At 38.9% G+C, this 15,486-nt stretch overlaps 4 protein-coding genes across 4 annotated transcripts in view; 1 reads left to right on the top strand and 3 right to left on the bottom strand.

The window, feature by feature from the left end:
* LOC115590542 (uncharacterized) overlaps positions 1-15,486 on the bottom strand; it is a 518,602-nt gene that overhangs the window by 442,763 nt on the left and 60,353 nt on the right. The gene's annotated exons all lie outside the window — the stretch shown is intronic.
* LOC115590555 (probable E3 ubiquitin-protein ligase ARI5) lies at positions 224-2,134 on the bottom strand. Its single transcript, XM_030431952.1, has 4 exons — positions 1,793-2,134; positions 1,589-1,692; positions 1,210-1,359; positions 224-1,102 (listed from the first exon to the last, which is right to left on the bottom strand). The coding sequence occupies exons 1-4, from the start codon at positions 2,112-2,114 to the stop codon at positions 653-655; spliced, it is 1,026 nt and encodes a 341-aa protein (XP_030287812.1). The 5' UTR covers positions 2,115-2,134; the 3' UTR covers positions 224-652.
* Positions 3,996-9,819, top strand: LOC115590552 (ubiquitin carboxyl-terminal hydrolase 47-like). Its single transcript, XM_030431947.1, has 15 exons — positions 3,996-4,082; positions 5,316-5,425; positions 5,646-5,751; positions 6,328-6,440; positions 6,566-6,636; positions 6,719-6,844; positions 7,516-7,611; positions 7,711-7,839; positions 7,918-8,046; positions 8,146-8,180; positions 8,285-8,328; positions 8,519-8,587; positions 8,788-9,135; positions 9,323-9,414; positions 9,615-9,819. Exons 1-14 carry the CDS (start codon positions 4,060-4,062, stop codon positions 9,391-9,393), a joined length of 1,470 nt encoding a protein of 489 aa, XP_030287807.1. The 5' UTR covers positions 3,996-4,059; the 3' UTR covers positions 9,394-9,414; positions 9,615-9,819.
* LOC115590563 (probable E3 ubiquitin-protein ligase RNF144A-A) lies at positions 11,148-13,249 on the bottom strand. Its single transcript, XM_030431965.1, has 4 exons — positions 13,096-13,249; positions 12,874-12,977; positions 11,897-12,052; positions 11,148-11,777 (listed from the first exon to the last, which is right to left on the bottom strand). Exons 1-4 carry the CDS (start codon positions 13,229-13,231, stop codon positions 11,328-11,330), a joined length of 846 nt encoding a protein of 281 aa, XP_030287825.1. The 5' UTR covers positions 13,232-13,249; the 3' UTR covers positions 11,148-11,327.

Genomic DNA, 15,486 nt, shown 5'->3' with positions numbered 1-15,486 from the left:
TTTTTAGTTGCTGTTCTTTGAGAAAAAGAAAGAAAAGGTATCACATATCTTCAGGATAAAGCTGACAAGAGGAAAAAACTTTATTGTTTACCTTTTGTGTATAAAATGCAGATATTTGTCTTCACTTGCGTGCACAGAAAATGGATTCTACTAATATTACCTCACATAAAAAAATAAAAAAAAAACGACAAGTAACATTCAAACAGTACATAATAAAACGCACTGGCATAGCAACACAACAGAGGCTATATTAAAAAAAAAAACATCAAGTGCTCTGAAAATACTGAAAAATATTAAATGAGCAGATACTGACATATCCAACATAAGCAGGATACACAGAGTTTCAAACATTACAAATATCATAAGACATGACTACAGTTCAGATTTTACTTTTTACAAATTGTTGTAAATGTGTGAGTGACAAACAAAAAATTTTATTCACACACAAAAAAAGAATGTATAGGTTGAAATAAATATCTCAGAATCTGAGCTGTTTTTGAAAGCTGTTGGGGTTCAGCTTTTGCCTGAGTAATAACAGTCATGATGATTGGTATCATGAAGAATTTTTCCAACTCGAGAACAAAGACGGAACATAAATAACCAAAAAAAGGCTGTATTTTATTTTATGAGATTACAAGTTTCAATCAACAGACTATGTCCTGTGCCACACAGGTATAGATCTCTGTCTGGGCGCTACATCAGTGTGGCAAAGAATGTATGCATTGTCCTGCAGACAGTCCTTGTTCTTTTTCAGGCACACAAAACAGAATTTCACCTTACACCGGGGACAGACCATGCTTTTACACTGTTTTTTGTTATGCTCCACCAGCATACCACAAGTGGGACAGGCTCGGATGCAGGGACAGCCGTTGACCCCCTTCACATCCTTGAAGACAATGTCCGGACAGTTTTTCAAGATGTCCAAAGGATCTGGGCAGCCGTCATTGTCACAGCGGTCTGAGCGAGGAGCAGGACCTTTCCATTCACTCAAACACTGCCAGCAGAACCTATAAGTCCTTCTCTTGCTGGCTGTGCACACCGGGCACTCTACATTCAAATTGGAGAGATCCTTTCTCACCACACGAGACCTGCAACCAGGACACTGTGAAGACAATAATGAACAAGATGTTTTGAAATTCACTGTTGTAGAATGCACAACTACTTGTTGTTATCAAGGACATTTGAATCCTAAAAGCAGAACACACTTACTTGTTTGATGTCCAAGAAATTCTTCGCAGCGTTACTGAATATTTTCTTCTCAAATTCTTCCACTTCTTCTGGAGTCAGAAGAGCCATCTTACAAACCTCGTCGAAGGGCCACTCAACGTTACAGTTACCGCACACAAATTCACACTTGCCCTTCAAATGAGAATCAGAGTGACAAAGGAGAATATTGAGCAAATTTTGCTCAAATCCAGCAGCTCCAACTATTGCCCTTATGGTTTATTTCTATCAACCAACGTCAGAGTCAAGAGCAAAGTGCCCAGATATAATGTTTTTGATTTAACTAAACTCTAAATGAAACTTAAGCTCTGCATTTTTGCCAGTTTAGTAAGTTTAGTTCATCGTGAAGGTGTGAACATCATACCTCCTCATCCAACAACCTGAGACACCAGTCAGTGAGAGACATCGGAGTGGCTGTATGACCACAGGACATCTTCGCTCTACGAGACTTGTACTCGTTACACAAAACTGTGAGACAAACACAAGCCCTGATTAAATACTTATAAATCAGTAGGTAAAATAACTCATCTGTAATCGAAGCTCTTATTTGTTCAGCTCATCTACTTACAGTCCATCTCATCTTTTCCATCTACAAAGCTGAGCGTGGGGTCTTGTGGGTCATAACATTTCTCCTCGTAGGTTGTCCCACTGCTGCTGTCCTCAGGCACAAAGTTGTCTCCATGATCAGCATTGTCATATAAGTGAGGCACAGCGTCCTCTCCAAGAGACACATTGTCATATATGTCAGACGCAAATTGGTCTCTGTAGGTCGAAACATCAAATTCTTCATAATCCAACTCAGGAGCCTCATTTCTGGGTGGTTCAAGTCTAATCTTAATTTTTCTTTTGTTTTCATTCTTCTTCCGTCCGATTGACAGTTTGCCTCCCATGTTGGCTCAGTGTGCTACACTCTCATGTGGAAAAAAAAATGACTGGTAGACTGACTGCTCCACTTTAAAGGGATAGTCTGCCTGAGGTGTGACCTGTCTTTCTTTTCTTCCCCTGAAGTCACCTGATCCGAAGATGGTATGTGAGCGTGTGACTGGAACAAAAGAGTGAGAGAAGAGAAAGAATAAATCTTAATGATAGGTACCAGAAGGCAGAATGCAATTATATGAATGACAGGAAACAATAATGAATACAATGGTTAATGGAGCAGATGGGAAAATGTCAGTGTAAGGGAAGCTGTGGGTGTATATTTACAAGTTTGCTTTATAATTGTAACAACACTAGGCCTGCTGATACCAATAGAAGGCTGATGGTACTGAAGATGTTGTCAAAAAATAGATAATTAGATACATGTTTTAAAGGCACAAAATGATTATAATACAATCTGATGCAATTTAGAGAAGGATCACTGATTCATGCCAGAATAAATGTTGGCAAAATACATTTCTGTCAAACTCTGCTTGGTCATGGTTGTGATATTATCTTGTACTACCGGTTTCTTTTCATTGTGTTGTGCTAAATAAAACTACCCTGAAAGACACTCAAGCCAGAATGAATCAGAACCTGTTTGGACCCAGGGGAATGTTCGGTTCAGTAAATTCCTCGAATTTGCTGAGCTGAGCATGTGCGTCACCACTCCTGCCAAACAGGTGGTTTTTGTTTTTTTCTCTTCCTTGACAGGTATCTGGTGGACGTTTTTCATAACTGGGTGTGTCAATCAACATGTTTACCAGCACTCTCATAAGAACAGTAAAGCATCTTCAGATGGGGTCATGTCCTCTGTATTTTTTTGCTGTCTTTGATGGCTTGATATATATATTTAGCAGCATGTTATAGCATCTGTCAATTTATTTAAATAAACAATTATATTTGATTAAAAAATGCAACTTTATGGTTAATGAAACCTTAGTTATGGTTATTTCATTGTCAATAAGCAATGCAATGCTTTATAAACTACTTATTAGCAATTGTTTAGCACAAAGTTGCACTTGATGTGCATAATAATAATAATAATATACTGTGTGGTTCATTTATAAAGATTATTTGGATGAGTTGCAACTGGTGTTTTTAACCTTAAAACTTACTTAATACATGTTTTATTATTCATTTTATTGTTTCTTAACAGTAACATAACAATAAATGAAGCATTTCTAACTGATGGTTTTTATCACACGTGCTTAACAAGCTGCGAAATGCTTTATAAACTATTGTTCAGCAATTGTTTATTGTAAAGTTACAATTGGAGTTCTATACTTTGTAAATGGTTGATAGATATTGTGTGGTCCATTTAAGAAAAGTTATGCGGATGGCCATCAGAGAGCTGCAACTGATGTTTTTAACAACAATTGATGTATGGCCCATTCAATTGTTTCTTTACAATGGAATTGCTTAACTAAATCGAATAAGGTATGTATGATGGTTATTATAAAGTGTTGCCCATGTCAGGAATATATTTAATACAATATCAACAATGTGATCCGGTCAGAATGTGAGTCTTATTTGTGCTGGCACTCAGTCACGATTGTGTTTTGATGAGAAACGCTGACCTGTAAATGTAACTGAAAGTGTTTCACTCAGCTTGAGTTACCGCTCGTACCTGAATGTGGCAGGACTGCATTCTGCCAGCAGGTAGATAAAACAAGAACACAGTTGCGTCCGTGATTTCCTGTAACTGATTGGAATCACAGTAATGCAACTGGACTAGATTCTGGTGGTGGATAAAAAAAAGAAAAAGAAAAAAAAGAAAAGAAAAGATGAGCATGAGCTTCCAGGTCAGCTGTGTCAGTGATCCTGCAGGGCGGGTCTACGCGGTGTATCCGGCCCATTGCTGTCACAACATGGTTCGTTGTCCAAGCGACAGAAGTTTTGATCGGGCTTTTCTGCAAAATGGAAAGGAAAAACCAAACAGGGTAACTCCAGATTCAAGATTTTCATCAAATTAGAGCGGCTTGCAGCAGAGTTCCTAGAATATAGCAGGTGTATGGTAATATTGATTACTGGCTGCTCGTCAGCCATCAATATCTCTGGAAAATACCGAGTTCAGAAAGTATTACAGATTACTATGATTATTATTATTATTATGATTATTATTATGATTCATGAAAACAATTATTTACAGCTAACATTGCTTTAATTTTGTTGTTTTAAAGTGATTTGAATATAAGTATTTGCCCTTTTTTTTTTGCTTTTTTTTGCTTTTTTTCAATCATTGCTGTGAACAGTCATTTACCCGTTTGATTAAACTGGTGAATATCGTACGATGTATTAATGTATGCAATGCAAATGCTGTGTAGGTTGAGTAGGTTACAGAGTAAGTTACGAGTTTTGAATTTTCCCAGATGTTATTGAAAGCATCATTCCGTGGCATCGCTGTTGTAGATATTCCATGAATGGCACTGATCAATAGGTTCATTATCATGTCTTCTTGGATCATTTTTAGTAATTTTACAATTAAGAGAGACGTTCGGGCAGCAACTGTTGCAGAAAAAGCTCATTTTCGATTTTATTTTATTTATTTATTCTTTTTTTTCTGGATTGAAATTATACATTAACACATCGTTTATACAGGGATGTTCAGTCGTGGGCCAGAGAGGGTAAAAGCCACACCGAGTAGAGACCAGCTGTATAGTTTGAAGCATAAATAGTGAGATTTAAGTAATTAAATGCCACTTAATGAACTTGCTCTCATATTAAACAATACGATTTGTTTTTTAAAATACATCTAAAATCCAGACACATTGTCTCCACTCAATTGTTTTTTGCTCTGGTGTAACTTGCGTACATTTTGTTGTTAGTGATGAAGACATTTTGTTGAACATCGAGAGTTAGTGTAGTGTCTGAAGAGTTAGTATGAGCAAGTGAGGGAATAGCGCCCCCCCCTTGAGCTGGCCTGCATGTCATAAGGCCTTTGGTGTTGTTCTACAGGTGGTAAGGCAGCCAGATTTCACAGTGATGGAGAATTTGGAAGGAAGAGGTATTTAGCAATTAGACTGGAGAAGAAGAAAACAAAAAGAAAATGGTGTGTGTCATATGACGATATAAAAATATTGATGATCTGGAGGAATTGAACAAGTAACACTTTGTAAGACTGACATGGGAATTGAACGCCTGACTTAAATGAGATAAACTTTTCTTGTCTTCAGCCTGGAATCCATGAGGGAAGATGGCCACCTGCATGAAACCTTGAAGGCTGGTCAATCTTTGGGCCAGTCAGACAACAAATCACGTGGCGCCACATTACCTCATATCAGAGGTGAGACATATGGCCAATGAAAGAATTGGCCATCTGGAGCATCAGGTGGGCTGTTTGATAATTGGGGCGAATGCAAAACACAAAATATGGACAATACATACCTTGATTGATGTAGTCTCCTGCTGCTCTGAATTTCTGAACATTCTCCATATTCCTGCTATAATCTGACATGTGTGAATGAATGCAGATGGTGAACTGATGGGTGTCTCTTTCTTTTCAGGGATTCTACAACAGAAACCTCATCATGGCCTGTACAATCAGGGAGCCACATGTTACCTCAACAGTGTCCTGCAAGTTCTCTTCATGACAACAGAGATCCATGACAGGTTTGAAACTGCTGTTTTCTTCGGCTAAGAATTTGCAAAAATAAAATTAATTGTTTTGTAGAGTGAAAGTAGATTGTTTTCACCTCAGACATCAGACATTGCAATCACAGCATCAAGCTACATTCAGGGGCGGTTCTGGGGGGGGGGCAACAGGGGCCAGTGCCCCCGTAACTCAGAGTCTGGACCCCCCCTGTGGCCCCCCTGACAGGGAGTCTGCATTAATAATACAATGACAGATTTCTTTCAATGATTTTGTTCTGAAGGGAAAGGCAGAAATAAAGTTTCTCAGCAGTTTACTACCCAATCAAAATTGCTGAAATTGTAAACACTGCTTTGTCTGAATGAGGGATTTATCCTTTTTTCCGGGTTGTATGTGCCCCCTAACAAAAAAGCCGGCCCCAACCTGGCCCCCCTATTAAAACTGGTCTAGAACCGCCACTGGCTACATTGGTTACAAAATGTATTCTTCTTCCCTTTTCTTCTTCTTCTTTCGTCTAATGACACTCCAAAATTGATGTTGTCACTGGTGCATTCAGTCAGTATTAAGTCAGTACATGAACTTCCCTCTTTCCAAAGGTTGGAACCAAAAATGCGCTTCACAGATCAGGAGCTGATGAAAATCTTCGGACAACTGAAAAAAACAACATGTGACACCAAAGGACTCACTTTCTCTTTGAGAATTGGAAATGGTAAGTTGAGCAGCGATCAACAGTAAAACATTGCACATGAAGGAAGGTCACATAGCAGCTGTTTTAGTGGAATTAGTGTTCTGGATTAAATTTCATGAATGAATTCCATGAATTTCACTCTGCAGTTAATCAACTGTGGGATGCTGCTGAATGCCTGGAGATGATTTTACATGAGGTCAGCCCAAGGGCCTCTGAGGTGAGCGCTTATAATATCTACGGTGTTATTTACAGGGGGACAAATCGGAATGCTTTGTAATGAAAGACATTTTAATGTACAGGTTTTCCAAGGACAGCTGACATACACAATAAAATGCCCCAAAGGCCACACCATCAATGAAGAGACAAATCCGTTCTGGACTCTTCCACTGTCACTGAAAGATACCGATGATTCAACCTACAGTGTGGTGAGCAGAGAAATCTCAGAGATTTGTAGATTAATGTTTCAGTATAGTGTGTTATTGTGAATCGATGAGACGTGGAGGAAAACAACATGGTCCTTAGAAAATCGCACACTGGTAAAGTTAAAAGCAAGGTCCTTTATAATCATTTTATATTACAAATGTGTGTACCAACTGTTTTGCTCACCTTCAGACTGAGTTCATTTTTTTGTTATTTTCTGGAACATATTGAAGATGATTTGTTTTGTATTTTGTTTGTGTGGTGTTGTTTTTTTGTTTTCAATCTCTGACTGGGTTTCATTTATTCCACGACTGTAAAAACCACTACTGGCCCTAAGATGGAAAAAATGCTGTTAGTAAGCTGAACACACCTTAAATACAGTTGTGAAGTGTTTGGTGGAAGCAACTTAAGAAAAGAATAAGATCATAAATCAGTCAGATGGTCTTGGGTTGCCAGGTTGTGGAACATGTTTGCTTGTCCTTTCAGCTAGCTTTTCGACTCATTACAGACGCCCCTCTTATGTACTGGAAAAGAGCAGCAGAATATCTGTACCTAATTTAATGTATAAAGTGCTTATCAATAATTTTAACTGCCTACTTATTATGGTACAATCTCAGAACCTGCTGGTAAGTTTTGCAGTGATAAATAAATCATTGCAACGTTTGTGTTTTTACAGGAGAGAGGCTTTCAAAGGGTTTTCCAGACCAAAACGTTCAGCGGCGACAATGTGGTGTACTGCAACAAATGTAAAAGGAAAACAGAGGCGACGAGTGTGAGTAGTCAGAAATGGTAATAGGAAGTCAATTCAAGAGTTTACATGTTTGTTTACAAACGGTCTGTGGTGTCCAATGATCGTTCTTGTGTTATTTAGGGATGTGAGATGACGAAGCTCCCTCAGAACTTGATTCTGCTCCTCAAGAGATTCGACTTTGATTACAGCACCATGTCACACGTCAAATCTGACCACTGTGTGGAAGTGACAAGCCTACTAAAGGCACAGGCAAGAGGAAGTTACTTTGTGTTTCTAGGGTTTGCGTTGAACTCGTTCCCCTGTTCCTGACTGTGTTCTTCATCGCAGAAAAAGACGTACAAACTGTATGGGATGGTGAATCACATGGGTGGTCTAAGTGGTGGACATTACACAGCCACCATCCTGTCCAAGAAGGACAAAACCTGGTATGAGTTTGATGACGCTCACGTCAGAAAGGTGAGCGATGATTTAACTCGTCCACTGGTGACACAGAACTTGATGTTTACGATGAATGACACATTATGATGTGATTAAATGTGGCTCTTAATGGTGCAGGCTGTAGGACAACCGTCTGCTAAGAAGATTTACAAGTATGTTCAATGGATCCCATTCTATCACATCCAATTGAATTTTCTGTTTCTTGATGACTGAATGCTGTTAACTTTTTGTTACTCTACAAATGGTTGTACATTAGCTCCAGCACTGCATATCTACTGGTGTACAGAGGGAAGGACAAAGGTAAGGCAACATTTAATGTATTCATTTATCATTTGTTATAGACAGATTGCTACAGAATATGTACATTTCCTCCACTTGAAGGCCTCTATATCTCCGATACCCTGCAAGAAAGGAAGAATGAAAGAAGTTAAAGAAAGTTAAAGATGAGTTGCTCGGTAGAATAAGCTTTGACAAAGTTTTTTGTCTTCAGGGGGACGTTCAAGCGGAAAGAAGATCAAACCAAGATTGAAAATGATGACACCCGAGAAGAAGCAAAAAGGTAATGTAGATTATAGCAGGGCACTTGGTGGATAGAAAAAATAAATAAAAGCAAAAGAGAGCCCATCAATGTGCGGCAGAATTGGTTTATTTCAAGCCGCTGTAAAGGTGCCAGGTTGCACATCACAAAAATATGATTATTCGTCATTGATTCGATTATCATCATATTGTTCATTTTGTCGTCTTTCTTCCTCTTCAAAGACACAAAGTCTCAGATGTCTAAAAAGACCAAGCAAGGAGGTGTGACAGGCGAGGCGGGGGAACAAGGGGATATCGGTTTCGAAGAACAGAAAGAAGACGAACAGCAAGAAGACAAAGAACAGCAAGAAGACGAACAGCAAGAAGACAAAGAACAGCAAGAAGATGAACAGCAAGAAGACAAAGAACAGCAAGAAGACGAAGAACAGAAAGAAGATGAAGAACATCAAGAAAATGGCAACGAACGAAACACTGATGATGAAGAAACCACACAGATTGGGCATGAAGAGGATGAGGGACAGATGAGAAAGGAAAGGGAGGAAGAGAGACTTCAGGCTGGAGGAGATGAAGGTGAGCAAATGAAATCAGTAACTGTAAATGAAGGGAGCCATTTAAAATACACTTATAAAAAGAATACAAAGGTATATTTTTTCCAAGGCTACATTAATCTGGAGTATACACTGCATTGATTTATTTTATTCTTACTGGCACTGATACTGATCATGTCTGAATATTTAACTTTTCCTCCACTGCCAAGTCGCAGAAAATCGAAAGCCTGCTGTGACCTGTTCAGACAATCTGCCAGATGTGGAAACAACAATTCTCTAAGAAAGGAGACGAAGCAGAAAAGTAGGAGAAAAAGACACTGATACTGAAGAAGAACATATAATTTATAACTCATTAGACTGAGCAATGGGTGCGAATAGATTGACGAAAGAAAGATTTTGCCATCAAGCTTGACCTGAGTTCTTAATTGTTTTTTATGACTTTCAGTGTTACATAACACATTTGTGAAATTGTAATTGATTTCATGTTTTCTTTCCAATCAGGGGTAAATTCTGCTCGATCCGGCCAGAATACAAGCTCACAAGAACACAACTTCAGTCTACAGCACACCTTATGAAATCTTAATAAAGGTGCACTATTCACTTTTGGGGAAGACAGATTAATCAGGAGAGAACCTCAACAATACAGTTTTACTTTGTTTATATGTGTAAATATAGTAAATATATGTTCATTTGATGTTTATAGTGAGAACAGCTTTTTTATTCACTTATGGAAAAAATATATTAACTATTAACTATATGTCTGAGTTTGTATCATGACCTCATTGATATTGTGGATAAATTCTGAGTTTGAATTTCTTCAAAACTACATTGTGCCCCTTTAATATAAGGAGGAGGAGAGGTCTGACTTTAGCACTCATTGTATCCTGTACAGGTGCAGAAAATCTAACTAGATATCAAAGAAATCAAGAACATAATTAGTGTATGAACAGACTATTATGGAATTGAGGTGGTTGACCACCATGTGTAGATTTGCATGAATTTTCCATGTTCAGTTTGAAATAAAAACTTGAAACAAACGACTGTCATAATGTACATTACACAACTGTCGTAAAATCAAAGGCTACACCCAAACAAAATGAAAAGAACAGAAAATATAATGCTTATGGCTGTCAGGGGAGGTTTGAGTTATTTTGTTTTGTTTAATTCTGATGATCTGATTTTCATACACACTGATACACTGTTGGGATGATATTAGAAATATAAACCAATATTCATACAATTCAAATTACATTTATTGTGATATTTTTCTTTCAGATAACAGAATATATGTAGCTATCTCATCATAAATGTATAAAGAAGACAGAAGAAAGATTTACAGTACATGTCTTTCTGAGTCATAATATCTTTCATTGTGACAGTTAATTTATTTTTTGTCAACTGGTTATTGAGCGATAACTTGTTCTCTCTCCTAAACTTTGACACATAATCCAGTTAGGGGTCATTTCATATCCGGATAAGCCAACACATGAAAATGCCTTCAACATTTTTACTCATATGTTATCAGTCGTTTCAACTCCTTTTACTTACATATCATATTTATTCGTCTGGTATAAAAAGTATAACACATTTTCTCATACAATGTCAATAACATGCAATGGCATATTAAAAGTTAACCAAAGCTCCCAGAAGAGTTTTACTTTCATACTTACCTGTTTTTACCCTTTGCTGTCTTCTTAACTCTACAGTACAAGTAAAGAAGTATAGTTCAACAAGAGCTATACATTGTGATATTTCCCAGACTGACTTTGGCACATATTAGGACCTATTCACCCCATCAGACCCTTGAACAGAGCTAAAATACAAACCAAAAGTATATTTATAAACAAAAGATTTGTAAAAAGAAAAACAAGCATAGGTGGAAACAAAGTGACAATGATTGATTTAATAAATACATTATGGATATCACAATGACGGTGTACTGTGAGATAATATTAAGGAAGTTGAGGCAAAATGACAAGAAATTCATGATGCAAATGCTTCAGCTGTACTGAGAAGGAAGAAATTCTCATGTTGTTATGTTGTGACAACTTTTATTAGAAAGGTGCAAAAAGTATCTCAGGCTCTTAAGTGTTACTGGAAACTTGTATGGGGTAAAATGCCTTACTAAGTAATGACAACTGTGATGATCGGCATCATGAAGAACACATTCAAAGACAAAGAGTTGCGTATTTTCAGATGACAGTATCCAATAAACTATGTCCTGCACCACACAGGTATAGATCTCTGTCTGGGTGCAACACCAGTGGGGCAAAGATTGTATGCGTTGTACTGCAGACAGTCCTTGGTTTTTTTCAGGCACACGAAACAGAATTTCACCTTACACCGACGACAGACCATGCTTTTACACTGTTTTTTGTTATGCTCCACCAGCATACCACAGGTGGGACAGGCACGAATGGAGGGACAGCCGTTGACCCCCTTCACACTCTCAAAGACGATGTTCGGACAATTCCTCAATGTCTCCAAGGGATCTGGGCAGTCGTCATTGTCACAGCGGTCTGAGCGAGGAGCCGGACCTTTCCATTCCCTCAAACACTGCCAGCAGAACCTATAAGTCCTTCTCTTGCTAGCTGTGCACACCGGGCACTCTACGTTCAGATTGGAGAGATCATTTCTCACCACACGAGACTTGCAACCAGGACACTGTGAAGAGAAGCCACATGGAAAATGAACGAGATTTTTCCAAATGCATTGTTGTGGTCGCTGAACAACTACTTATTGTTAATAGGGATTTTTGAATCCTAAAAGCAGAACACACTTACTTGTTTGATGTCCAAGAAATTCTTCGCAGCATTGTGGAATATTTTCTTCTCAAATTCTTCCACTTCTTCTGGAGTCAGAAGAGCCATCTTAGAAACCTCGTCGAAGGACCACTCAACGTTACAGTTCGTTTGGCCGCACACAAATTCAGACTTGCCCTTTGAAAGACAATCAAAGTAAAACCTTTAGAGGGCACTGTGTAGTATCTGAGATGAAATTCATACTTAGAATTTTAATATTTACAATATCAACAATGAGGTAATGATATGAACTCAGAAATATTACATTTTTCTGTCACTAAATAAACAAGCTCTTCTCAGAGGAAAATGAGGTCCCAGAGCACTGTTTGAAGCTAGAGAGGTGGCAGGGTCCGCCATAAATAAACAAAGTAAAACTGTATCAAATGCCATTGTCCATTGTCATTGCCCACTGTTGCTTTCATGGTTGTCATTATCAATGTACCATTCCCAAGAAAATCTAGTTCTTGTATCGTCTGTCAGCTGAGGAGTCGCATTAGGTCTTTTATTATTATTATTTTTTAATATTTAAACATGTTTTATTATATAACCAGGACTGTAGCTGAGTTGCAACTGATGTTTTTAATCTTTACAATAACTCAATAAATGTTTTTATGAAGCATTTTATTGTTTCTTAACAGCAAAATAACTATAAATGTGCCATGTATGGTGATTATTACTATAAAGTGTTGTAGTTATAAGTTATACGTTTTTGTTTTTGTTTAAGTTATTTTTAGCAAATAAGTAAGTTTAATACAAGTAGGCTAAGTCTCATTTTCATAGATATTTTTTCCTAATTTCCTAACTGGGCAGGACATAGATATGTCTAAAAATCCTGTCTACAGCCCTGGATGTAATTAAATTTTGTTTAACAAGCAGCCGCTTTCCACTCAAGAAATGAAAGAATTCACCAGCACGTCTGTAAGTGTCACGGTGAAGGTGCAAACATCTGAACATCGTACCTCGTCCAACAACCTGCGACAATGATCGGTGAGAGACATCGGAGTGACAGCATGACCGCAGCCTGGCATCTTTGCTCTGCGAGACTTGTAGCCGATACACAAAACTGTGAGAAACACACAAGAAAAAGGATGCAGCTGTAAGTAAGGTGTGTAAAAAAATAAATGATAATAACAATAAAAAATGAATAGTAAAGGGAATGTGAAATGTTAAATTGTACTTACAGTCTAACTCATCTTCTCCGTCTACAAATGTAAGCGTGCGGTCCTTTGGGTCGTAGCACTTCTCCCCTGATGTTGGCTTCGTCCCGACATTTCCTCTCCGTCTCCTGTCCTTGCGTTTGGACAATCTGCCTCCCATGTCGGCTCCCGATGCTTAACCTCTCCTGTGAAACGCCGTCTGATGACTGCCCTGCCTTATTACCGCGAGGCTGTGAGGCGTTCACGGTTTCCCCGAAGTCATGTGATTTGGAGTTTCCCCGATGCGACGTTTAACTTCAAGGTTATTTGGAGGCTTGTTTGTACCCGAACGCACACACCTGAGGAGCGCGCACGGAGTCGAGAGGGTAGTGGTCGCACTGAACGGGCTCTGTGGCAAAATGAGAATCCAGCTGAAAGTGCATTCACCCACAGGACAGGAGAGGATCATCGACCTGTGCGACAGCGAGGCGCAGCTGAGGAAGATCACCGTGATGCAGCTGAAAGACAAACTGACTCGGGAGCTAATGATAAGTACGTGTATCTTCCCTCTTCTTTGAACAATGCGCTTTATATCTCATTTCTTTGGCTCAAGAGGACGATTTCAAAAACTCCCTCTGTCATTAGAATTAAAGCCGCACTATGTTGTTTTGTAGAAGAAATTCAAACTTCAAAATATCACTGAGGTAATAATACAAACTCAGAAATATTTATTGTTTTCCATAACTGAATAATCAAGCTGAAAATAAGGTCCCAGAAAGGTGGCAGGGTCCGCCACACGTAAACTGTGTTGTCCTTTAAGGTCAGTTTGTTTATTCAGTTGATCCAGTTGTGAAAACAAAGAGAGGTTGTTTATTTAGTTTGCTGAGGCATAAAAACATCAGTCCGTGAAGACATTTCTCCAGTGGCGGTTCTAGACCAGTTTTAATAGGGGGGCCAGGTAGGGGCCGGCTTTTTTGTTAGGGGGCACATACAACCCGGAAAAAAGGATAAATCCCTCATTCAGACAAAGCAGTGTTTACGATTTCAGCAATTTTGATTGGGTAGTAAACTGCTGAGACACTTTATTTCTGCCTTTCCCTTCAGTACAAAATCATTGCAAGAAATCTGTCATTGTATTATTAATGCAGACTCCCTGTCAGGGGGGCCACAGGGGGGTCCAGACTCAGAGTTACGGGGGCACTGGCCCCTGTTGGCCCCCCCCAGAACCGCCCCTGCATTTCTCTTCTGATTACAATTTCTTCCCCAAAACTACGTATTGCACCTTTAACCGGAATTTTATGCAGATCTCCCGATGCAAAGGTGATAAACATGGTGTTCAAAAAACGAAACAACAGTCTACTAGGTAATTTACTAGTAAACACTGTAAAGATGGTTTTATAAAGTTCTATATCTTCTCTACAGTCTCTCCTTAGAGGAGTAAAAATATATGTTTATGGTAAACAAGCCATGAGTGAACGCTTTTGTTTTTCTCCTCAGAGGAAGACATCCGGATAATCTTCAGAACCGGGTGGCTGGAGGAAACATCCCTGCTGTCCTCCTACGGCATCCGACACATGTCCACCATCCAAACTGTGCTGAAGTTACACGGAGGCCTCTGATGTGGACCGGACGCAGGAGGAAAACAACCCACACACTCTGGACACTGGTCACTGCTAGACCAATAATGTTATGAGATATAAAGAAAAAGAACTGAACCGTTAAAACAAATAATATGTTATCGGACTTAAAGGTGTTCTCATCTCACAGCTCAGTGTCTCTAAATGCTTAATTAAGTGTGTTCAGAGGGGTACTATAGCAACTCCATATTTGAGTCACATTAAAGGGGCACTATGTGGTTTTGGGAAGAGAAAGATCTTCATCGACCGATTTTTGACCCTAAAGGACAACACTCGTACTGTTTTACTTTGTTTCTGTGTGGTGGACCCTGCCACCTTTCTACTTTCAAACAGTGTTCTTGGACCTTATTTACCTCTGAGAACAGCTTGTTTATTAGTTATGGGAAAAATTTATGTTTTTGAGGTTGTATTATTACCTCTTTAATACTGTAAAATGTTAAATAAAAAAAAAAATGCATGGAGTGCTGCTTGGGTGTGGGAAAAAAAGGGGCGGCTGTCAGAGGGTAGAGCGGGTCGTCCAGTGATCGGAAGATCACCAGTTCGAATCCCGGTTCCCCCTAGCTGCATGCCAAAGTGTCCTTGAGCAAGATACTGAACCCCAAACCTCCTGATGAGCAGTTGGCGCCTTGCATGGCAGCCTCCGTCATCAGTGTATGAATGGGTGGCATGTATTGTAGAGCACTTTTGAGTTGTTGTTGCGCTGGAAAAGCGCTATAAAAATGCAGACCATTTACCATCTGGTGCTCTTCAGGTTAGGGATCCAAGTAGAACTTATAAGAGAAGATCATTATACTCAAGA

This window comes from Sparus aurata, chromosome 10, assembly GCF_900880675.1.
Source record: "Sparus aurata chromosome 10, fSpaAur1.1, whole genome shotgun sequence".
NCBI classification, from domain to species: Eukaryota; Metazoa; Chordata; class Actinopteri; order Spariformes; family Sparidae; genus Sparus; species Sparus aurata.
Note: the sequence above shows the minus strand (reverse complement) of the source record. Positions and strands in the feature narration are given on the sequence as shown.